Source organism: Phascolarctos cinereus, unplaced genomic scaffold (genome assembly GCF_003287225.1).
Source record: "Phascolarctos cinereus isolate Bilbo 61053 unplaced genomic scaffold, phaCin_HiC Scaffold_4;HRSCAF=312, whole genome shotgun sequence".
Classification (NCBI taxonomy): Eukaryota; Metazoa; Chordata; class Mammalia; order Diprotodontia; family Phascolarctidae; genus Phascolarctos; species Phascolarctos cinereus.
This window is the reverse complement of record NW_027555847.1, coordinates 719,534,986-719,559,664: the sequence shown is the minus strand read 5'-3', so window position 1 is coordinate 719,559,664 and position 24,679 is coordinate 719,534,986. Positions and strand designations below refer to the sequence as shown.

Here is a 24,679-nt window from a genome sequence, read left to right as displayed (position 1 = left end):
CAATTTCCCTTTGTCCTTTCTTCTTGTATGCCTATCCTCTGTGCTGGCATCCAACAGCCTTCTAGCCCTTTCTGCTCTATGTGGTCTGGGAAAACAGGTATCTGAGCTCACTGTAAATGTGTGTAAAATAAGTGTGAACCTAATGGATTCTCCTAGGAGGAAAGCCCACGGGCTGCAGCAGATGAACTTTGTGATAGATCCTGCAATGGAAAGCTCAGAAGAAGCATCTTTGCTTCCTCTGGAACTCAGCTGGATTCCAAGTAGGTGATGTGATAAAAAAAGGTCCAGCACCAAATGCCAGAGAGTTGAGAGGCTGTGAATATGTGTCTCAGCTCCATCTGAACTTAACAGGACAAGTTCTCTTTCTCAGGCAAAAGGTGTGTTATAGAAGCCAGGTTAGTGAGGAAGCTGACCTCTAGATGCTGCCAGCTCTGCCCCCTTTGTGTTAAGAGGCTTATTCAAAGCCAGGCTCAGACTGAGCCACTTACCTGGGAACAGGATTCAGGAGGGAGGCAGAAGTAAGGACAGAGAAAGGGAGAAGAGGGAAACTCTGGGCTCAGAGCAAAGAAATCTTGAATTTTCCAGAATCCTTTTATGTTTAAGAGATGGTAGAGCAGGGAATACTGCCCCCTACCCCACACCAAACAGAGAACATAGATACATGAGAAGGTGGGGGCTGCTCTGCCCAGCACTCACGGTGTCCACCACCCTCATGGACTCTGCAGGGGCTAAAAAGTCCCATTATACCCTGCAAGGGGGAACATCCGTTCACTAACGCATATGCCTAGCCCTAATCCCACTACTCCACAGAAATAATGTGGCAGGTACTTCTGGAGCTGTGCCTTTGGGCAGACTCACAAACACACTCATACAAAGACACATCATACACTCATACATACACACCACCCACAGCCACTTTCTTATACACACACGCACACTCACTTGGTGAGTGGCATGACTACAGGACAAGTCTCGCCTCTCACCCCTGGAAGCCCATCAGAGTGGGGCTGAAGATGTCCCTGTGACCGGCATGAAGCACTGGGAAGCACTCTGGACTTGGGCTCCTGTCCTGACTCTAATTTAATCTCCCAGCAGAGTGTTCTAAAGGTTTCCTTGTCTCCCCGTAAATGGTCATCATAACATCCAGACTCTCTACCTTACAAGGTTGTTGTGAGGAAAGCATTTTATTAATTCCAAAGCCCAACAGGGATGTGAGTCATTCTGGTCACTCTTGTTCCTGTTTCCAGAGACCTCTCTTCCTGTCTTCCCACTCCCATCACAGACTTGGCCACCAGTCATCCTCCATCACAGTGACCCCAAGCTGGGAGTGGGGGAGAGACAGCAGACCACGCAGAAGCTGCATGTAGGCCTTGGCAGGCTGTCAGGAGCTCAGCAGTTCCTGGGTGGGGGGGGGGATTACATTCAGAATTTCTCCTACAGTTGAGCAACACCTACCTGGTTCATTCTGCTTCAAGGCTGAATATTTTTCACTGTAATTAAAAATGTTTAAAATAGCCCCTTTCATATTAGAAACACTTCCTCCCTCATGAGCAGGAATCTGCCACCATCTGGGTCCCAGTTTGCTCATAGAATTTTAGACTTTCACAGGGATAATTTTTAACCCTCTTATCAGTCCTTAAAATCATCAAGTTGTTAAAAAGACACAATAAATCCCATGGCCTCTGTAACAGGACTGTGTCCACACAGGTCTGAGAATACAGTCAGCAACTTCTTAGGCCCCTTATGTGCACAGAACACACAGAGTAAGACAGGGTCTCTGCCTTCCAAGGGTCAACAGTCTAGCAACAGCATAATGTTCCAGCCAGGAGAGACTTCAGCAATCCTAGGAGAGGGAACTGAGGCCTAGACAGGAAAATAACCTGGCCCCCCAACACACAGGCCCTCAGCAGTAGGACTGGAATGGGACCCAATGCTCTTCTTCTGAATTCTGCTCCTTCCTAAGGTCATGTTTGAAACAAAGGTTTACGAGGTGAAGAGCAAAAGGCCTGATATCTGTGCCAAGGCAGCAGCACGGCCACCCCGCTTTGGCACATTGATCCTTTGCTCTGTGATGGTACCAGGTCACCTTTTGAGGCCCCCCAGATAAGCGAGCATGCTGGGAAGATGCACCCCAGGGGTGAGGAGAGGTCACTCATGGCGAAGGGAAGAGGTCGGGGCACGGGGTTCTGGGAGCAGGTATTAACTGAGAGGAGTCTGGAAGGACTTCGACAGATGGAGGTGTGGAACCCAGGGATGAAGAAGGACAGGGACGAAAAGGAAAGAGAGTGCAGGCAGCAAAGCAGGGGATGCGTGTCAGGCATAATGAGCCGAGTCCATTCTGGGAAAAGACTGGAAGGAGAGGCTGGAGTCCAACTATGGAGGTGGGAGAAGAATCTGGCAACACCCCTGACGTGGCATGGAGGCAGGCGGACCAGCTGAGAGGCCAGTGCCAAAACAGGCAAGAGGGGAGGTGAGGCTGGGCAAGGGAGGTACTGTGGCAAGTGGGGCTAAAGGAAGATGGCCAAAGACAGGGACCACATCTTGGGCCTCAGTGGCTGAAAGAGTTAGGGAAGCTTAGAAGACGGGTGGGAGGAAGAAGGCCCACGTCTGAATCCTGGCTCGGCCACCCCTCCCTAGTTGGGTTGAGTCACTAGGGGCAAAGACAGTGTTCTCCACTTCAGCCAACAGGAGCTGGCCTTACGGGCCGGCAGCCCCGGGTGGAAGGGCTAAGGCAGGCTGAGCTCAGATTTAGGGTCCTCAGAGACGCGTGTCTTCTTCTCCCCCCTCTCCAGCTCTCTCTGCCTGGTTATTGAAGGGGAGGGGGAGGTGAAGCTGCACTTGACCCTGGCCCTGCAGGCACACCCTACACCTACTTGGTTGGCCTGAGGCCAGACACATGACTGGCACAGAAGCACATGCGTCTAACCACATCCTCTTCTTCCTCATCACAACAAGGGCACATGTACAGAGCTGCAGAGCATTCATAGTTATACATACAGCACCTTCTAGGACATGGTGTTAGAACTGGAAGGTCACTAGAGATCCTCTAATTCAATGCCCTCATTTTACATTTAGGGTTCGCAAATATGAAGTACATGTAGCACATAAGAGGGACCACATCAGTGCTTACTCCTTTCCCTCCTCCCCATTGATGTCCATTTTACAGATGATGAAACTGAGACAGGCAGAAGGCAGGTGACTTGCCCAGGGTCCCACAGCTAATAAGTGTGAGAGGCCTGGTTTAAACTCAGGTTTTCCTGACTCCAGGCCCAGCACGCTGTCCACTGCATTCCCTTTACGCCTGGCATGGAATCAACGAGTAAACAGTGTGACCACATCATAAACCCGAGAACCTGAAAACGCTAGAGGTGGAAGGAACCTCATTTTACAGCTGAGGAAGCGGAGGCTCAGAAAAGGCAAACTCAGAAGTTTGCCTACAGAAGTCTCCTGCCTCTCAGGTTAGTCCTTGCCTTACTCCATCCACCTTCCTCCAATGGCTGATGCACGCTTGCTTGTCCTTGGTGAGGAGCATGGAAGCAGATACAGAAATGCAGAAACTCAGTTTTCTTTCTTTTCTCCTTTTTAAACATGTTAGTGTTTTGTATGTTTTGAGGAATGGCTCCCGGCTCAATTTGAAAAGCAGGTGAGCTGAATGGCTTCAGAAATCACAGGACTTGTGATTTCAATGTGGGGAATCCCTCCAACCCTTAAAGGCAAAGGTCTTCATTACCATTCTGCTGCCAGCATGAGGTGGAACGGATGTCGGCAGAGGGTAGGAAAAGGTATTTCTCAGGCTCTCTGTTAAAGCTTCAAGCATGCAGCATGGTGAAAGTGAGGCGACAATGCCAGGGTACTGCCAGGTTGTCCTGGGTTGGGTACAGTTTCTGGCCTGGTGCTCCTTGAGGCATGGCGGGTGGTGGTGGGCACCTGAAGCAAGTTTGTCTTGGGGGAAGGTAGCTGGTTTGAATGGGAGATGCCCATGATCATTCCATTACCATAGAAGCTCCTTGAGGGCAGGGACCTTGTTTCTGCCTTTCTTTGTATGCTCAAAGCATTGCCCAGTGTCTGGCACACAGACGACACCTAATAAGTGCTTGCTGCGACTACAACCTTGTTTTAAATGAACTAACATCTAGTCATGCTCATCAGAACCGCAAAACATAAACTCATTCTCACACCACAGCGAGTCTTTATGCTCTCCTGGTTCTGCTCCTCCCTCTCTGATCCCCAGCAGATCACGCCCTCTGACCACAGGCGTCCCTCGAGGCTCTGCCTGGGCCCTCATCTCTCCTCTCTACCCCTTCACTGGGTGATCTTACTAGTTCCCATGGATTTAATTACCATCTCTATGTTTGAGCACTCTGCCCTGGCTCTGAACTCTCTTGATTGGTGGGTAAGTGAGCAAAAATTTACCTCGTCTACTATCTACTTGGTAGCTGGTTTTTGATCAGGCTTCACACCCCATCAAGCCATACACCAGAAAACCAGGGCCAAGTGGCTTTGATGACCCTAATAATCTGTCATGAGACACCAGAGAGGGCACTGAATATCTGATGCTCTGAACCTCAAAGATCAGGGTTGGGGTGGGAGGTTAGAGAGGGTGGCTAAACCACGACTCCACAACAGAATAAGAAATACTACCACAAAATCAAAAGATTGGAAAAAAAAAAAGAAAATGTATGATATCTGGGTCAAAGAGAGATTATTTATAAATCACTGGACTCCCTAAAAACCAGGATTTTTTTTTTAAAAAAAGCTCAGACACTATATTCAAGAAATCATAAATGAAAATTGCTCAGATCTATAAGAACCAGAGAGCTAATCAAAGACAGAAAAAAATCCATTGATCACCTCCTGAAAGAACCCCCAAAAGAAAAAGTCCTAAGGATGTCACAGCCAAAATCCAGAGCTCCCAAAGAAAAAAAGACTTCAAGCATCTAGAAATAAGGAGTTCAAGCACTAAAGACCTATAGTTAGCATTTATTAAACATGATAGAAGATCTTGGAATAAGATATTCCAAAAGACAAAAAATATAGTCTTTTACTCTGTAAAGCTGGTATCATTCTACAGGGGGAAAAAGTAGATCTTTAATGGAATAGAAGACTTGCAAGCGTTCTAATTAAAAGACCAGAGCAGGCATTTTGAAATACAAACACCAAAGTCCAGAAAAACCTAGAAAGGCACATTTATTTAAGTAAGCAGAAAGAGCTAGGGAAATAAGGAAAAGGAAACAAGTATCCATTCAGAACATTAATGTCTCCAAAGGGTACTGAAGGCGTTCCCTAAGTCTTGGTGATTTATTGGTTTTGTTCTGAAGTTTTTAGAAGGGAGAAAGAGAAAGGAGAGTAAAAGGAGGAAGGCAGGGGTGGGGCTTGCTCTTTCTCATAACTGAGGTAAGAGAGAAGAATGCTCCAACATGGAGAAAGGGATTAGTGAGCATCAGATGAACTCTTGTCTAAAATGGATCAAGGGGGATTGAAGTCATACGCACACATACAAGTGTGGTATACAAGAAATACACAAAACTCAAGAGGGAAATAAGAGGGGACAGGCAGGAGGATTAAGAGGGAAGGGGATACTAGGAATGGTCACAAATAAAACAAACTTAGCAGCAGTGATATGTGTAAAAAGTGATAATAATAGATCTCCTTCCCAGGGTTATTGTGAAGCTTAAGTGAGCTAATATCTGTAAAGCACTTAGCAAACCTTTAAGGCCTATGTAAATGCTAGTCATTATTATTACCATGTGAAGTTCTCCCCTCACACTTCACAGCTTTGCTGTGAGCTCCCAATTCTTCCCTTCTCTCCAGTTCGACACCTTTAGATATCATTCTTCCCTTTGTACCCCCCTGTACCACTGATCCTATCCTAACTCACCTCCTCCAGCAGACAGTGCCCGCTACTGTCTCCCTACCCCATTTGGACGTTCAATCTCTCCTATCTATTGTTCTTTTCTTCATGACACAAACAAGCCTGAGTCTCCCCCCTCCTTAAAACCTTCACCATCTATATTAATGTAATGGAATACTATTGTGCTATAAGAAATGATGAGCAGGCAGACTTCAGAAAAACCTGGAAAGACTTCTATGGACTGATGCTGAGTGAAGTGATCAGAACCAGGAGAATGTTGTACATAGTTAACAGCCACATTGTGCGATGACTAACTTTGATCACTTAGCTCTTCTCAGCAATACAAGGATTCCCAAAAGACTCATGAAGGAAAATGATATCCACATCTAGAGAAAGAACTACGGAGTCTGAATGCAGATAGAAGCAGACTATTTGCTTTCTCTCTCTTTTTCTGTTTTTTCTTTCTCATGGTTTCTCCCATTTGTTCTAAATCTTCTTTACAATATCACAATAATGTGAAAATACGTTTAATAAGAATGTATATGTAGAGCCTGTATCAGATTGTGTGCTGTCTTGGGTGGGGGGGAGAGGGGAGGGAAGGGAAGGAGGCAGAGAACATTTAAAACTCAAAAATTTACGGAAGTGAATGCTGAAAATGAAAAATAAATTAATAAATTAAAAAAAGCAAACCTTCACCATCTCCTGTCCTTCCCTCAGCTCCTCATCCTCTGCATCTGGTTCCTTTTGAAGGGGTGGAGCCAAGATGACAGAGTAAAAGCAGTGACTTGCTTGAGCTCTCCCCCAAACCCCTCCAAATACCTATAAAAATGGCTCTAAACAAATTCTAAAGCAGCAGAACCCACAAAAAGACAGTTCAAGCAAATTTCCAGGCCAAGATAACCTGGATGGTTGATCGGAAAGGTATATCGTGCTGTGTTGGTAGAGGAGTGCAGTTCAGTGTGGGGGCGTGGGTGCACAGGCCCCAGTGAACCTGGAGCAGGCCTCAGAGGACTGAATCACAGGCAGTTGTGGCAGTTTCCAGACTTCTCAACCTACGAACACCAAAGACAACTCAGTAGGTCAGTGGGAAAAGTCTGTGTCTGTGGTGAGAGAGGAGCATGATAGGGTTCCAGCACCATTCCCCAAGCTTGGCCCCAAGGAGGTAGCTGCCTCCTGAGCTTCTGGCCCACAGACTGAGGGGGAATCCAGTGGCTGATCAGAAGGGGATTGCAGGGATCTCTCTGCTGGTGCAGGATTCTCTTGCTTTGCCCATGCTTGGATCTGGGTTGTGGTTCTGGGTGGTGATCCTGGGGCGAGGAGGAGCGCTGGCATGGTGGAGCTCATAGTGGCTGTGGACAGGAAATCTCGTCACAGTTCCAAGACACAAAAGAGTGCTTGTGGTCACTCACAGACCAGAGCACAGACCACAAAAGGAGTAAACACCTTGCCCTTGATCACAGCACCTTGGAAGAACTGAAAATTTACAGGTCCCTAGAAGTAGGTTCTGAAAACAGCTGCACAAAACTCCTGAAGCTTGGGACAGTACATTCTCCACATTGAAAACAGATTCCTACCTAAACAAAGAGTTTATAAGTCAAGTAATTGGCCAGGATCATGAGCAAGCGGTGCAAAAAGAGTCAGAATATATTATCTTACTTTGGCAACAAAGAAGATTAAAATATACAACCAGAAGACGACAATGAAGCCAAAGCTCCTACATTCAAAGCCTCTAAGAAAAATATGAATTGGTCCCAGGCCATGGTAGAGCTCAAAAAGGATTTTGAGAAGCAAGTAAGAGAAGCAGAGGAAAAACTGAGAGTGATGCTAAAGGAGACCCCCCCCCAAATGAAGAAAATAACACCTTAAAAAATAGCCTAACCCAAATGGCAGAAGAGGTCCAAAAAGCAAATGAGGAGAAGAATGCCCTAAAAAGCAAAATTGGCCAAATGGAAAAGGAAGTCCAAAAGATTACTGAAGAAAAGACTTCCTTAAAAATCAGAATACAGCAATTGGAAGCTAGTGACTTTATGAGAAATTAAGACATTGTAAAAGAAATCCAAAAGAATGAAAAAATAGAAGACAATGTGAAATATCTCACTGGAAAAACAACTGACCTGGAAAATAGATCCAGGAGAGAGAACTTAAAAATTATTGGACTATCTGAAAGCCATGATCAGGAAAAGAGCCTAGACATCATCTTTCAAGAAATTATCAAGGAAAACTGCCCTGATATTTTAGAACCAGAGGGCAAAATAGAAATGGAAAGAATCCACCAATCACCTCCTGAAAGAGATTTCCCAAAGGAAAACTCCTAGGAATATTGTAGCCAAATTCCAGAGTTCCCAGGTCAAGGAGAAAATATTGCAAGCAGCCAGAAAGAAAGAATGCAAGTATTTTGGAAACACAATCAGGATAACACAAGATTTAGCAGCTTCTACATTAAGGGACCAGAGGGCATGGAATATGATATTCTGGATGGCAAAGGAGACAGGATTACAACCAAGAATCACCTACCCAGCAAAACTGAGTATAATCCTTCAGGGCAAAAAATGGTCATTCAATGAAATAGGGGACTTTCAAGCCTTCCTGGTTCCTTTCACAGCTCAGACAAGGCTGTCTATACTCGGCCTGTGCTTCTCTTCGCATTCCCTTTCCAGCTCTCTGTATCAGCTTCTGACATCCCTCTGCAAAGTTCTCAATGGTCTCAGAGTTGCCAAATCTAACACCTTTTTTCTCATCTCCTCCTTCCTGACCTTCTGGTAGCCTTTGCTATTGCCGACTCCCCCTTTTCACAAGATCCTCTCTCCTTTCAGGGTTTAAATGACACTGTTCTTAATGAGGTCAGCATGTCGCGATTATATCATGGTGTTCTCCCATTCTTGTTATTACTCCTATGTTCCCCTGGTTCTCTATGGCTGATGTATTGTCTCCCAGATAGTGAGTGTGTTATTGGAAGCATCGGGGAGCCAGCAACTATTTCTTTTTTGTCTTTTTGCCTCCAATGCCTGGCACAAAAGAGATGCCCAATAAAGGCTTTTTAATCATTTTTGGTTGTTGACTTCTTTATTTAAAATTTTGTTTCAACACACCAATTGCATCCAAATAAGCCATCACTTCCCTACAAATAGTTAGGCTAAAAACATTTAATATGGTCATTGTAACTAACAGCCTAGGTAACTTTCCACTCTTAACATTTAATAAAGGAAAACATTTTTAAAAAACAGTCATCTTAAGCCACCATTCTCTATTTTTCAATGATTATGGGCAGATGCTTGGCAAAATCCGCCAGTTCTTTAAGCACTCTGGGATATGGTTTCTCTGGGTCTGGTGAACCGACATTGAGTCCCTAATTACAGAAGCTTTAGGTATCTAGAAACTTCCCTCATCTGGTCAAAGAAGGAGTAAGAGACAGAGGATCACAGGATTTCGGGGTTGCTGGGGACCTTAGAAATCCTTTGGTCTGACCCCTTCATTTCCTAGGCCCTTATTATCTTTCCCCAGAACAGTCATAAAAGGGTCCTAATTTCCCTACCTTTGCTCCCTTCCCTTTCCCAAACATCATTCGCACAACTTCCTAAATGATCTTCCCAGGGAAAAGTTTTAATCATCTTATTCCCCTGCTTCCAAAACTTCATCTATTGTCTTCCTGGACTTTTTTTTTTAAAAGGCAGTTGGGATTAAGTGACTTGCCCAGGGTCACACAGCTAGTAAGTGTCAAGTGTTTGGTCTGAGGCCAGATTTGAACTCAGGTCCTCCTGACTTCAGGATCAGTGCTCTATCCACTACACCACCTAGCTGCCCCCAACTTCATCTATTGTCCATAGAATAAAATGAAGGCTCCCACATCTCACTGCAGCCACACAGATCCAGCCTCCATGCCTAGAATGAACTTTCTCTTTCCAGAGCCTTCCCTGATCCCTCTCAAGCACACCTTGGGCAGTCAGTCTGGTGACCCCTTCTCAGAACCATGGCTTTAAATGCATCAAATAAAATGCACAGGATGACAAAGGAAGCCAATTAAATTGAAATTCAGTTACCAACACATTTAAAAACCAGTTCAGTGACTGCCAGGTCCAGGGAACAAATACTGACCTAATGTTTCCTTCCTGATCCCTCTAGTTGAAAGTATTCCTTCCCTCCTTCTATTTTCCTGGAACACTCTGGAGCCCACTGATGGGACAATGGGACCTATAAAAGCCCCTGAACTTTCCCACACTGGCTTAAGACCATATCTTTGTCTTGAACTTTCCCATAGTGGCGTTTTGCCTGAGGCATCTGGCCTACCTGGATACTCAACAATCCTTTTAACTGTCCTTTTCATTGTAGCCCTACCACTTAACTCCTTTCACTGTTTGCACCTGGCCTACCCCAGGCTACTTGCCACTCTTTAATCCTATCCAGATCTTTCCACAGTCTTTTTCTGTATATAAGTATCAGTCTTGTCCCCATCAAATCCACAGATTTACTAGAAATCTTGCCTGCTTCTATTGGTGTCACAAATAAACTCGCTACTTGGACTAGAAGGCTTGAGTGGTTGAATTCTTTTGAGGCAGACCTGCCCCCACCCCCCTTGCATTTCAGGGTTCCCAGTACCCCCAAACCACATCTCATCTTTGTCCCTTTTCCCCCTAACATGCCCTTATCTTGTACCGTTCTTAACTGTGTTATGTGTCACACATAGTTAATAGAAAGGAAGTTCTTTGAAGATAGGTATGGTCATTTTTCATCTTTTATCTCCTCGGTGCTTTGTAATATTTGTCACTTAAATACTCAGTGAATGGTATTAAATTATACAGAGAAACACTGATTTTGCTCGCAGTTATTTATATACATGAGTGCTGTTAAGCTGAACATGTCATTTGACCATGTAAATGGTCAGAGGAGAAGTGATTCTTCTAGCATTCCTCTCTCACCCCCACATCCATCGTTGATCTCTTCTTGTCTATTCTGTACTGCCTATAAAACATGCCTGGATTACACCCATTCTTTTAAAAATATATTATTTTTATTAATACTTTTTGGTATTTGCCATTGTAGCCCCTTTCTCATCCCTTCCAGAGAGTCATCCTTTATGACAAAGAATTTTTAAGAGGAAGAAAATAAAAGTCCATTAAAACTAAAATGCTGACAAAGTCTGATGTTACATGCAGTGTTCCACCCCCTCGGTCCCGTATCTTTGCAGAGGGTGAAGAGGTGTCTTCTCATCCACCTTCTTCGGAGCCAAACTTGCTCGTCATAATTTCACAGGTTTGGTTGTGAATGTGTTTCTGTCGTGTTGTTCTTTTCACTTGCATTGTTTCAGCCATGTATATACTGTCTCGCTGGTTCCACTGACTTCCCTCGGTATCAGTTCACAGAAGTCTTCCTCTGTACGTACCCCTCACGTCATTCCTTATGGCACAGTGGTAATCCATTACTTCCATGTCCCACATTTTGTTTGGCTCCTCTTCAGCTGATGGGCTCCTATGTCCTCACTCTGTACTGTCTGGCATATATTCTGTACATGTGGCTACCACAAAAAGGGGCTGCTGTCATGAGAAGTATATAAGATGGCACATTTGTCAGGAGTGTAGTAGAAGGGATCGCGTTTTGGGTATGAATTGCATTAGATAGCTTGAGACCTCTTAAATTCAGAGATCCTATGGTAACAATCTTGACATTTCCAGTATAAATGAAATCAGAAGAAAAAACAAGTGATAGTCAAATATAAGTATGGTGCACAGATTATCCTTGGAGGGACCAAAAAAAGCGGGGATGGTGGTGGATGGCTGGCAAAGCTGATTTTACTGTGTTTCCTGAGGTTACAAACAAAAACCAAACCAAAAATATTTCACAGGATATTTGCTCATCTTGTACACTTCAAGGTTCATGAGAAACATTTACAAAGAGACTGCCACGAAGATAGCCACAAAGAATGGATGAGGAAAGACATTCCAAGAACTCTCAAAATAAATCAGTATATATTTTAATAGCCAGTAACTCCACTGTGAAGAACAGGATTCTGAGAGTGGTATTTCAATGGAATTGGTTTGCTCTGCCATCCTATGGCTTTTATTTTGTACATTTAAAAACACTGTTCTGAGGAGTCCAAAGTTTGCACCAGACTGCCAAAGAAGTCCAGGATACAAAATAAGCTAAGAATCCCTTGTTTAGAATATAAACTAATTTGTAATAGGTTATGGAGGAGGATGGTGGAAAACTATGGGTGGCAATGTCTCATAAATTAGCAAAGAGCAATGGAGAGGGGGAAAGTTACAGAATTAAGAGGGATTATCTTGAGTACATGAGGCAGAACTAGAAGGAAAACAAAAAGAAAAAACTGGAAAAGATCATTCCATATTTCTATAACAGACTTTTTTTTTCTATGAGTGACAGTGGAACCACCACATCTGGACCCTAACATCCTGTTTCCAGATGTGGTGCATGAGGAAGTAGAAATGGCACCAGAGAAAATAACAACTGGAAAGCAGGTGGAACGACCCTACACACACTGAGTACCTGTTCCACTACAAGGAGGAGTCAGCCTAGTGTCACCACAGATTCACTGAAGTACTTTATTTTAACTCTGTTGCTGGAGGGAACTAACTCTTGGCTCTTTACACTGTGCATATTCATGACTACAACATATACTGCAAACTACCACTGAAGATGAGGAAAAGAAGGGCTAAAAAGTTCTGCTGAGGTGGTCTTAAGAAAGACCAGGCATGTCCAATGTGCCAACTGATAAAAGAATTTAAAAATAATTTCAGTAAAATTTATTTATAAAACATTTATAAATAATAAAAACTTTACTATAATTTGCTACAATTTCTTCTATCTGTACAAATGGATTTTAAATGCATATAATTAAAAGCAGAAATTATAATTTCACTTCAAACTAAAAATGTTCACTCTAGTATGTACAAATGCACTGTGTCACCTGGACCACTCAGCTCTTTGAGGCATTCTGAAATGTTGGTCTTTTCACTAACCCACCCTCTCTATTCTGAGGAAACTGTTAGCACATGATGCAGAGAGCTGCTGCCTGCCAAGCCAAGATGGAGCCACATTCTGTGTCTTCAGTTTTGACACCTGGGGGGAGACAAATGGGTACAGATTCATTGTGGGCAGATAGGTCTGGGCCATCCCATAGGTTTGCTCAGTGTCAACCCTCCAAGAAGGGATTTCTCTCTTCTCTGACATACCCTGTGTCCTAGGATCTCAGAACTATGATCATCACCCAGCATGAACCGAAAGCTTCCGATCAACACCAGGGCCCTTTCTGCACCTCTGTTACAGAAGACTCCAGAGTCACCTCTAGAGCCACAAGGTCACTTAGAGGCCATCGAATTCAACCACCTCATTTGACGGAAGAGGCGAATGATGGGCCGAAGGCCACACAGGCAGCAGGAGAGCCTCGGTCCTCTGACTTCAAACGTGCAGGTATCATCCACAGCGCTGAGTACAACCATAAATGTTAGAGCAGAATCCCTCTGCTTGGCTTTTAAAACCCTCTCCAACCAGACACCAGCCTATCCGTTCAGCCTCCTTGCTCTCCTTTCAGGCCAGGAATGCTCCCCTCCTGGTATCCCCGGCTTCTCTTGTGTCCAGCTAAAGTCCCTGCAGGAAGCCTTTCCCCATCCCCTTAATTCTAGTATGTCCCCCTGTCGACCATCCAGCTCTTCTCTGTACACAGCTGTTAAGCCCTTCACTCTCTGAAGAGGACTGGTGACATCAAAGGCGATGTCTTGACTCGTGTGTGAACTGGATTTAAGGGAGGCAGCGCCGCGCACAGTCGTCAGCCCCACTCTCTTCCCAACTCAAGTCCAGGGGCAAGACAAAAGTCAAGATGCCGACGCTATCTGCGCTAGACCGAAAGCTCTCTGAGGACAGGGACTGTGTTTTGCTGCCTTTGTCTCCCCAGCACTCAGTGCAGCAGCCGGCACACAGCAGGTACTTAATGTGCATTGACTGACTGTGTGCCTGCTCAGTGGCTGTACCCCAAGTCTTGAATGCCCTCCCTCCCTCATCTTCACTTCATGAATCCTTCACTTTCCTCAAGACACAACTCAAGCACCGCCTCGGACGACCAGGAGCTCTTTCCCATTTCTGGGCCTGAAATCCCCTTTGGCAGCAGTTGGGGACGAAGCCGAGGGACCCCTCCTCAGAATAATGCTTTTAAATGAATAAAATAAAATACATGGGAAAACAAAAGAAACCTATTCCACTGAAATACAGTTCTAAGGAAAATAAGTTTATGGGCTCCAGGCTAAGAATTCTTCTTTCCCCCAGGATTTTGTCTTTGTTCTAGACATAGGTACGCGCTGGCTCCCTCCCCACCCCATCCGAGTTCCTTGAGAGCAGGGACTATTTCTTTTTTTGTCTGTGTCCCAGCACTCAGCACAAGGCACAGAATAGAAGAGGTAATTAAGAAATGCTTACCTGAGTTAAAGGGAGCGTGTCAGAGATCCAAAGGACCATCTCAATTGCCTCACAGTCCCAGCCTCCTATTTTACATGAGAGGAAACTGAGGCCCAGAGAGGGAAAGTGACTTACCTGAGGTCCCAGAGCAGGTGAGCCTCACTCCTTCCTCTCCTGATTTGCCCCCCAGCCTCTTTCCAGAGCAGCGGCATCTTCCACACAGCCCACAGCTCTGAATCCCGCCGGCCCAATGACGAGCTCTGATTCTGTGTCTTACCTTCTGTCTGCTACAAAAATACCCTGCGGGCGTCTACCCTGTGGGATGCCAGAGTGTATGCAGGGACATGCAAAGGCTTCCTTTTTCAGTCCTGTCATCCCGTGGCTCTGTGTCTCCTTATTTTTATCCGTCCTCCTCCTGCCTCACAGCTTGTGGCCGCCTTGCCAAAGGGACTGCTGTCCTGCTCCCTTCTCTCCTCTCTATTTAGACATAGAAGTCTTGGTTGCTTTTCGGGGGGGGGGTGCTCTTTCTCATGCGACTGAATGATGTCACAACTCCCACCAAATCTCCTGGCCATCGAGGGACAAGTGTCTCAGCACAATTAGCTACACACTAACAAGGACCTGGAAGTACTGTTTGTGCCAAGAAGTGAAGACTCAGAAGCCACATACAGCCTGCAATGCCAGCCAGAGTCTGCATTTACAAAGATGGGTTTTTAGGGGGCAGTGGGGACAGACGCAAAGAGCCCTGGGCCTAGGAATGTGCAAAGCTGGTTCTGAGTTCTGGTCCTGGTGAATGGCCTGGGGGCAAACCCCTGCCCGCTCTGAACCTGTTGGTTCATGTGTAAAATGCAGATACAGCTTACACTACCTAGTCAGTGAAGCTTCAGGGAGATGCAGGAGAAGTGATTCCATTTCTCACATTCCTAAAACATTCAGTCCCTTCAGAGCAGGGACTGTTTTTCCTTGTATTCCTGGTGTGGAGCACAGTGCCTTGGCACATAGTAAATACATAATAAAATGTCTGTTGACTTGACTTCTCTGAGGCTTAGTTTCTTTATCTCCAAAATGAGAATGATAACTGTGGTACCACCATCTCATGGAGCTGTTGGAACAATCAGTTAAGACTGTGGAATCACAGAATCTCAGAGAGTACCAAATCCCACTCAGCCCTGACCAAGAGTCTCCTTCGTGTCTGGGGCAGAAACTAGTATCTTCATTTTTCAAATCAGGAAACAAAGTGAGAGGGATTCAGAAACTGCGTTGTCACATAGCGCACTAATGGGAGTTCCCATGATTCTTAATTCTGCATGCGGAAAACAAACAAAACAAAACCGCCAAACTACGCCACATAAAAGAGAGAAAGTACCTTTACACCCTTTGATTACAGCTGTTGGCAAATGAAAACTTTTGGAAAGTGGGTTCAAAGGTGAGAAAAATCTGACATGGAAATTCAAGTAACCTTTCATCTGCTAAAGGCTTTACTCAATGGAGTTTCCAGTGAAAGCGGAATTGGCTCTGAGGGCTGCCACCATCCAGACTCATTGGGAGTTCAAGAATGGTCTTTACACACATTCACTCATTTAACCCTCCCCACCCGAGAAGGAAGGCTGCGCATGTACTGATCCCATCGACACATGTAGAAACTAAGCCTTCTTCCAGGGCATACAGGCTGGCAAGTACAATGCCCTTCCCTTGTCTCTTCCGCAATTCCTACTCACCATTCAAGACTCCAAGAAACAGTCCCTGTTTGGCAGCCAGTCTAGTTCAATTGCCTCATTTCAAGAGTAGCATTCTGAAACTTGGAGACGTGGGGTCAGTAAACAGGCATGTGATAAAAGGCACCCACTTAGTAAGAGGATGATGTAGTTTTCTGACCCCAACTCCAAATCTGCTTCCAGTTGTCACTACCAGACCATGGCAATGCTCTGGGCCCTAATTTGTAAAATTTAGTTTAGTCTAGATAAGATTTCTAAAGTTGCTTCCGGCTCTGACACGTCATGTTTTATGTCCGAAGCTCACTCTCAGGTCTGAAATTCCACATCCCCAGGTCCCTCTCAGCTCTGACATTCAACGAGTCCCTATGTGTAGGCAGCTAGAAATAAGGGAGCAATGCTCCTGTGACTCCACTCAGACGGGACATCAGGCCAAACGCCTGAGCAGTGCTTCCTAAATAGAGGCTGTCTCTGAATCTGAGAGGCCCAGCAGGGAAATACTCCTGTGAGAAGCCAGAAAGGGGGAGGGGGGCCTTCTCGGAGACCTTCAGAGATTCTATGGGCTCCAGGACAGTTCTACTTCACCACTCACATTTGTCAGAGTGTATGAGCACCATTTTTATTAGAGAAGCAAGGGTCTTTGGAAAAAAGTAGAGCGCTGCTTCTCATGAAGCAGAGGGCTAGCTATGTGACTCAAATCATTTAATCTCCCTGTGCCTCAGTTTCCTCATCTGTTAAATGAAAGGGTTGGACTTGATGGATTCTAAGATCCCTTTCAGCTCTAAAGGTATGATCCTCTCATTTCGAAATGCTTAGGTTCGGCTCCAACAAGAGACCCAGCATTTAGTTTGTGCCCTTCTGAACAAGGCAGATAAAACGAATGGGTTGGCAACATTCTTAACACTGCACACCTATGTTCTGCTGTGGTCCTTGAGATATTCAAGCGTTTGCTTTAGCCAACTCAGGAACCCCAGACGCACGTTCTCCCTGCCCCCTTTCTTCCTGACACTCGGACTAGCTAGAGCTTATCTCCAGGAGCCCCCCGGATCACTGGGGTTGGCCTACCAAGGACATTTCACAAGTCTGGCAACAAAGCACAGCATGTCAAAGGACCAACCTCCCAAAGAACAGTGAGGACTCAGCTCCACAGTGACCCAGAAAAGCGATTCAGGCTGTGGTCAGTGTGTGGGGGGACACATGGCTTTGAATCCCAAATGATTCAAAGCTTACTTTGCCTCTGAATCCACAGGCGGGCTGGCTGACCACCATCCTGGACCTGAGAACAGCCACGCCCCACCCCCCACAAACACGATCCTTTTGAGTCCACGTGAGCTTTTCAATGCCAAGGTTAAGGTTTATGGGTTTTTCAAGACACATGGGAAACGTGCTTGTTGTATGTATTAATATAGCCCAAGCTTGTTTATTATTTTTCAACACCATGTTGGTTTCTACACAAGTAATATAAATGTGTATTATAGACAGTATATGTATATACACACATATATGTATATACATATATAATATATACACATTTTAAAATATTTATTTTGATTCCCTCAGGAATGCTTGGGATTTGAAGGGGAATCCTGTTAGCCAGTCAATAAATATTTGTTAAATGCCTATTGCGCTCCAGGCACTGTGCTAAATGCTGGGGATACAAAAAAGGAACCCCCCCCCCGCCCCAGCAATTCTCTATTCTCAAGGAATAAACAGTCTAATGGACAAAGACGAAGGGGGGCAGCTAGGTGGCCTAGTGGATGGAGTACTGGCCCTGGAGTCAGGAGAACCTGAGTTCAAATCCGGCCTCAGACACATAATACTTACTAGCTGTGTGACCCTGGGCAAGTCACTTAACCCCAACTGCCTCATCAAAAAGCAAAACAAAACAAACAAAACCAAAGAGGAAGGGAACCAACATTTATTAAGTGCCTCCTATGTGCCAAGCACTCTTCTAAACATTTCACACATATTATTTCATTCGAGCTTCACACCTTGGAAGGTAGATGCCATTATTGTTGATGTTCAGTTGATTTCAGCTGTGTCTGACTCTCCATGATCCCACTTAGGGTTTTCTTGGCAAAGATACTGGAGTGGTTTGCCATGTCCTTTTCTAGCTCATTTTACAGATGAGGAGATGGAGGCAAACAGGGTTAAGTGATTTGTCCAAGGTCACACAGCTAGTAAGTGTCTAGTAAGCTAGTAAGAGTTCAGATTTAAATTCAGGTCTTCCTGACTCCAGGCCTGGTGGTCTACCCACTGCGCCACCTAACCACCTCTTGTCTCTCTGGTAGTTATTTATACAAATCCAGTTGCTATGACTCCAAATCCAGTGATCTTCCCAGTACAACCCCTCCTCTCTCCAAACAAACAAAAAACAAAAAAAACCAACCCCAAAATCAAACCTCAAAGTGCAGTGCCAGATCTCTTCACACACTGTGGGAGGTGGAGAAATGTAAGATTGACAATGAAATCAGCTGCAGATTAACAAACTCAGAGTTGGGAAGGACTTGAAGAGGGCATCTCATGCAAGCTAAACTCCTTGAGAAACTGTCTACACTAGGTGCTGCTATTCCCTCTCCTTTCTTCTCCTCAAAGCCCTCTTCAGTCTGGCTTCCAACCACATCATTCAACTCAAACCGCTACTATTGGAATAAAATGTTCTCTGACTGTCTGATAGAATTACTTGTGAATCCATCTGGTCCTGGAGGTTTTCTCTTTGGGAGCACATTTGGCTTGCTCAATTTATTTTTTGGATGCTAGGTTATTTAAATAGTCTTTTTCTTCTATTTCTGCCATTACACATCCATTTTCTCTAAGTTATTAGTTTTGTCAATGTAATTGGGCAAAATAGTTTCTAATAATTTCCTTTATTGCATCTTCAAGTGATATTATTTTTCCCCCATTTTTGAAACCGTTTGATTTCCTCTTTTAAAAAATCAGATTAGCTAATTCTTTATTTTATTAGTATCTTTAAAAACTGGCTTCCAGTTTTATTTACTTATCAAAGGGTCTTTCTGCTCTCAATTTAAAATTAATATCTTCTTTAATTTTCAGATTTCTGATTTGTTGCTATACAAGGTTTTTTTTTTTAACTACATGCCCAATTCATTGATTTATTCTTTTTGTTGTTGTTGATAAAGGGGTTTAGAGATATAAAATTTTCCCTTACAATTGTTAAGTTCTGGCATGTTGTCTTATTATTATCATCTTCTTTGATGAAATTTCCTGTTGTTAATATCATTTGTTCTTTGACTCATGAATTCTTTAGAATTATACTGCTTTCCAATTACCCTCCTATAACGTCTTTCTTTATTGACTCTTTACTGAATTTTGATCAGTAAACAATATGTTTTGTATTTCTGCTTTTCTACATTTTTAGGTGAGGTCTTTATGCCCTAGTACATGTTCAATTTTTGTAAAAGAGCCATGTATAGCCGACAAGTATGCAAATTTCTTTATATTTTCATTCACTAATCACCAGGAATTTATTATCTCTCATTTTTTAAAAGTTCAATTCAGGCCCTTAACTCCTTTCTTCGATGTCTTATGGTTAGATCTTTTATTATAATTTTACTATTTCTCCCTTTATCTCATCAACTTTTCCTTTAACAATCTGGATGCTTTGTAATTAGTACTGATATAGATTCACTACATCATAATGAATTGAATTGATATAGATTCATTATCGATGGTGAGCATAATGTGACTTCCCTGATTATCTCCTTTTATCTTTTCTATATTCACTGTAGTATTACCTGAAATCACTTTTGCTACCCTTATTTCTGTTGAGTTCAGATTTTGCTCCAGTCCCTCTTTTTAGCTCTATGTGAATCTTTGTGTTTCAAGTGTAAAGAACATATTGTGGGATTCTGCTTCCTACATTGTCTTATCCTCTTTTGTCTAATGGGTGACTCACCCCATTCACATTCCCAAGTATGACTGTTAATTTTGTATTTCCCTTCAACCTGTCCTCGTGGACTTTCTTCCCCCTTTAAAAATAAAAGAGGGAATTTTTCATGTGATCATAGAAGTGAAACAGCCTGTTTCCTCTCTGTTACAGTTCTTTTCTCCTTACTCTGTCCCTGGTCCCTCCCAGGTTTTTACTCTTTGTTCCTTTCCTTTGAGTTCTACCTTCCTGTTCCTCCCTCCAACATTTGAGATTGTTTTGCTTATAACTATTCCCTTAACTATCCTGCCTTCCCTCAAGAATCCTCTCTACCCCTCCCTTGTCTTCTGTTTCTCTTCTGAATTTAATGTATTCCTACACTAAGATTTGTATGTATGTATATGTATTTAACCCTCTTTTATCCAATGCAGATGAAAGTGAAGTTCATGGGATGCCCATTGTCATCCCTACCCTCACTCTATGGCTATATGCTTTTCATTGTACACACTTCTATTATTCAATAATGATTTCTTTCCCCTTATTACTCCTTTCCTCCCTAGTATGGTCTCCTGTCCCTTCTATTTTTTGTCTTCTCCTAAGACCATTTAACTTCTCTTGAGACAATTAAAAGAAAACAAAACCACTTACAGATTCCTCTGTCATTTAACTTTTCTTTATGATCCTTAAAAATATTATGGGTCTGTGAAAACATGTTTCTTATTTCCCTATTAACGACTAAACAGTTAATCTCACATATTATTTTTCAATTACACAAAGGTGGACCTTTCTATATTTCTCTTGGCACTTGCATTCACATTTCCAAACATCTACTCAATTCTGGTCTTTTCACCAGGAATGCTTAGAAATCTCCTGTTCCATTAAAGATCCATTTATGCCGTTGTCAGTTTATACTTGGTTCTGTGGGACAGTTATCCTTGGTTGTTAAACTTTATCTCTTGACTGTGGGAATATCACGTTCCAGCTCTCCTCTTTTCTGAAGTAGTGTGTGCTCAGTCCTGTATAACCCTTAGTGTGCTTCCTTAGTGTTGAAACTCCTCCTTTTTGATAGCTTATAATAGTTTTCTTTGACCTTTGACAACCATTTCTTTGTTCCACTATCTCCCCAGTCACCCACACGCATTCTGTCATTCTCAACTCCTGCTCCATCTATCCAATACACTGTCAAACCTTGACATTTCTACTTTTCCAACATCTCTTTAATATTTCTCCTTCTCATCATCTCTCACCTGGGTTTTGCAATGGCCTTCTAACCGGTCTCATTGCCTCTAATCCATCCTGTGCTCAAGTGCCAAAGTGATTTCCCTAAACATTTTTCTCAACATGTCACTTCTCCCTCCTCAAAAACTCCAGTGGCAAGGATCCTGGGAAGAGGGCAGAGTAGGTCACAAAACTACAGACTTTCCAAATTTCCTCCAAAAGACAGAACACCACCTCAAAGTGAACGTAGAGTGGCAGAAATACATAAAAGCTGGGGTGAAGCTTGTCCTCCTAAGACACTCTGAATGTTCTTTTCTCACATCCAGCTTTTAATTTCCCTTTTTTTTCCCTTCAAAATTCAGCTCAAATCCCACCTTGGGCAGGTGCCTGCTTTGCTGCTAGCCTTCCCTTCTGAGAATAGCTTCCATCTACTTGGTAAATATATTGACCGTTCATTATTACTGACATGTTGTCTCCCCATTACAATGGGAGCTCCTTGAGATCAGGGGCTATTTTGCTTTTCTTTGTATACTCAACATTTACCACAACACCTGGCACATAATAAGTGCTTAATAAATGAATGTTGACTGACTGAATCACTAATTCTCTAGACACACGAAAAATTGTCATTAAGCCTCCACCTGAAAATCTCCATTGATAGAGTTAACAGCCTCTTAATTCCATGTATTCTATCATTGAACAGCTTTAATTACTAGGAAGCTCTGCCTTAGAGCAAAATGAAATTTGCCTTTCATCTCCCTTGTATTTTCTGGTCCTATTTCTGCAATCTGATACCACACAGAACAATTGTAATGGCTATTCCATGTGACCACTCGAAAGCTCTCTCATGGTGGTCATCTTGTCCCTCCCTGCCCAGGTCTCAGATCTCCCGCTGATCCTCCCACTGCTCTTTGGAGATGTCCAGGCAAAGGCCGGACGGCCCCTTGTGCAGTCTGTTACGCTGGGAGCTCCATGGATGTGGGGGTTTGATTACTTGCTTGCTGAGTCTCTTCCAACTTTCCAATTCTACGATTCCATCACTCTCATTTTCCTCATAACCCTCCTCTGTAAATGTCCTTCTTCATCAGAGTAGGCCCAGTGCTATACAATACTACCAAGGAGCCTGACTGGGGCCTTGCTCTGAACTAGCCTAGTACCGAGTTAACTTTCTGGTGGGGAGAGCTAGAGCTAAGGGCCTCACAGGGAGGGGATGTCCTGATACCCATACCAGAGCACCGCTCACCCTGGTGGGCAGTCCCTTACTGGAGATAGTTTTGGTTTTAACATTCAAACAGGAGCAGCCATATCAAGAGACAGGCTTAGTAGCTACAGAAAACAAAGAGAACCATGAGATAGGTTGAAGGTGGCGAGATTCAAACCACCAGGGAATTTGGTTGAGAGTACAGACTGTCTTGCCTGAGGAGTACCCCAACGTGTTAAAGAGAACACAGATGTTTAGAGGTAGAAAGGACTTCCTATAACTCCCTAGTATTTTGCCTCCATTTTATATAAGAGGAAAAGGGACCTATGAAAGGGAGGTTATAGAGTGGTCTACCTGTATCCTTTTACAGATGGGGAAATGGAGGTCCACAGAGGTGCAGGGATATACTCAGGGTCCTATGGTCACTTGGCAGTGATGCCCAGGACCTTTGTTCCCCAAGCCAGACTGCTGATCCCCAGAGAGAGCAGAACCCCCAGCCGTGGCAGAGTCTGTAAAATCTGAAAGTCGGCAACTTTTGGGGACAGCCAAGTCTGAAAAGGTTGCCAGACCCAAAAAATGACCCTGTCATATCCCCATTGATTCAGATATTAATTTAGCATTCTTTTTTAGGGGGGAATGGGGTGGAGGACGAAGAGAGGTCTGGATTTGCGACATCACTGGTATAGCGAGCTCCAAGTGAGCAAACACCCTCTCCCAGTGTAGATCTGCAATGATTCTGCAATTTATAATCGTAAGAGCCAACAGCAGTGCTGAGAAGTAACTTGTGAGGATCACATAGGGCAGCTAGGTGGTGCCATAGTGCATAGAGCACCGGGCCCGGAGTCGAGAAGATGAGTTCAAATCTGGCCTCAGACACTTCCTAGCTTTGTGACCCTGGGCAAGTCACTTCACCCTGTTTGCCTAAGTTCCTCATCTGTAAAATAAGCTAGAGAAGGAAATAGCAAACCCCTCCAGTGTCTCTGCCAAGAAAACCCCAGATGGGGTCATGAAGACTCAGACAGGACTGAAAGGACTCAAAACAACAACAGCAAGGATCATGTAATGAGCACGGGTCAGAGCTGGGAGCTGAACCCAGGTGTCTCTGGGTCTGTAACCACCACGCCACGAGGTGGCGCCATCTAGTGTTCCTACGACTTTGCAAAACAGAATGACTGACAGCAGTTTTCTAGCCAGGGAAGAGAAACCACAGCCCATCGACCACTAGCCCAGGATCCTGCCTAGACGGCTGGCCTACCAGGCCATCAGGAAGAATCCAAACAGAAGCCTGTGGAGGTCGTTCTCAGGACTGACACCATGTACCACATGTACCACATACAGAGAGAGGAGACAGTCTGGGGGGTCTTGGCTGTTCCATATAGTCCAGAGATAAGAGATGCACTGGCTTAGGCATAAAATGTCCTAGATCATAGAACTGGGAGTTGAAAAGGACCCGACACACCATCTTGTCCAATCATTTCCTTTTACAGATTAAGAAACTATAACCCAGTGAGGGAAAGGGACTTGTCACATAAGGAATAGGAAGGGGGCACAGCTGGGCTTCAAACCCAGGTCTTCTAATTCTGATTTCAACACTCTTTTCCACTACACATTAGAATGCAATCCAATCTCAATTCTTTACCCCTGCCCTGTTAAGAAAATACACATTTTTAAAACACTTCCTTGTCAAAAACTATTATACTTAGAAGATGACAGTAAAGAAGAAGAGAGAGGTCTGAGAATGATATAAAAACAGATACACAACATAAGCCATGGGGTGTGTGTGTGTATGTGTGTGTTGTGTGTGTGTGTGCGCACGTGCATGTGTGCCTGCCTGGATTAGCCTATCCCCAGCTATGTGGCCAATACAAGCTTCATTCATGCACACAAACTTTCCCTGAGAACATTAACTATACAAGCAGGGCAAATTCTCTGACTGGATGCTTTACATCTTACCCTTGGTCAGACCTTGCTCTGTGTGGAGCCTGGGCCTAAGGATCAGAAGAGCAGAAGGGAAAAAGCAGGATTGGCACTTACGTTGATCATAGCATTGGAGGTGATCCGAAATAGGGTGGCCCGCTCATTAACTGCTTTTAGCTTCTCCCCACTTTCGACAGGTATTTTCAGGCTCTCCAGCTCGCTCAGCGACCTCTGGAGAGCTGCCCCATGTTTTGAGATAAGGTCATTGCAGATGCTTAGATCATCCAACTTGCCCGAAAGAACGCTTAAGGTGTTCTGCAGTTCACTCTTGTCAGAATGGGTGGGTACATCCTCATCACCAGAGTCATCTGTGTAGGGAGGAGAGGGGGAAAGATGGTTTCCATGGTTACCACTGGACCACTTTCAAACATCAAGCCTACTTGGTCAAAGGAAAGAGAGAGAGAGATGGCCTCGGTCAGCCAGCAGCCAGAGCT

At 44.2% G+C, this 24,679-nt stretch overlaps 1 protein-coding gene across 1 annotated transcript in view; it reads right to left on the bottom strand.

Moving 5' to 3' along the window:
• The window catches only part of OSBP2 (oxysterol binding protein 2), a 277,980-nt gene that overhangs the window by 57,594 nt on the left and 195,707 nt on the right, over positions 1–24,679 (bottom strand). Inside the window, 1 exon segment of the mRNA XM_020996548.2 lies at positions 24,303–24,553. Within this exon segment, the coding sequence (XP_020852207.2) occupies positions 24,303–24,553 (251 nt within the window).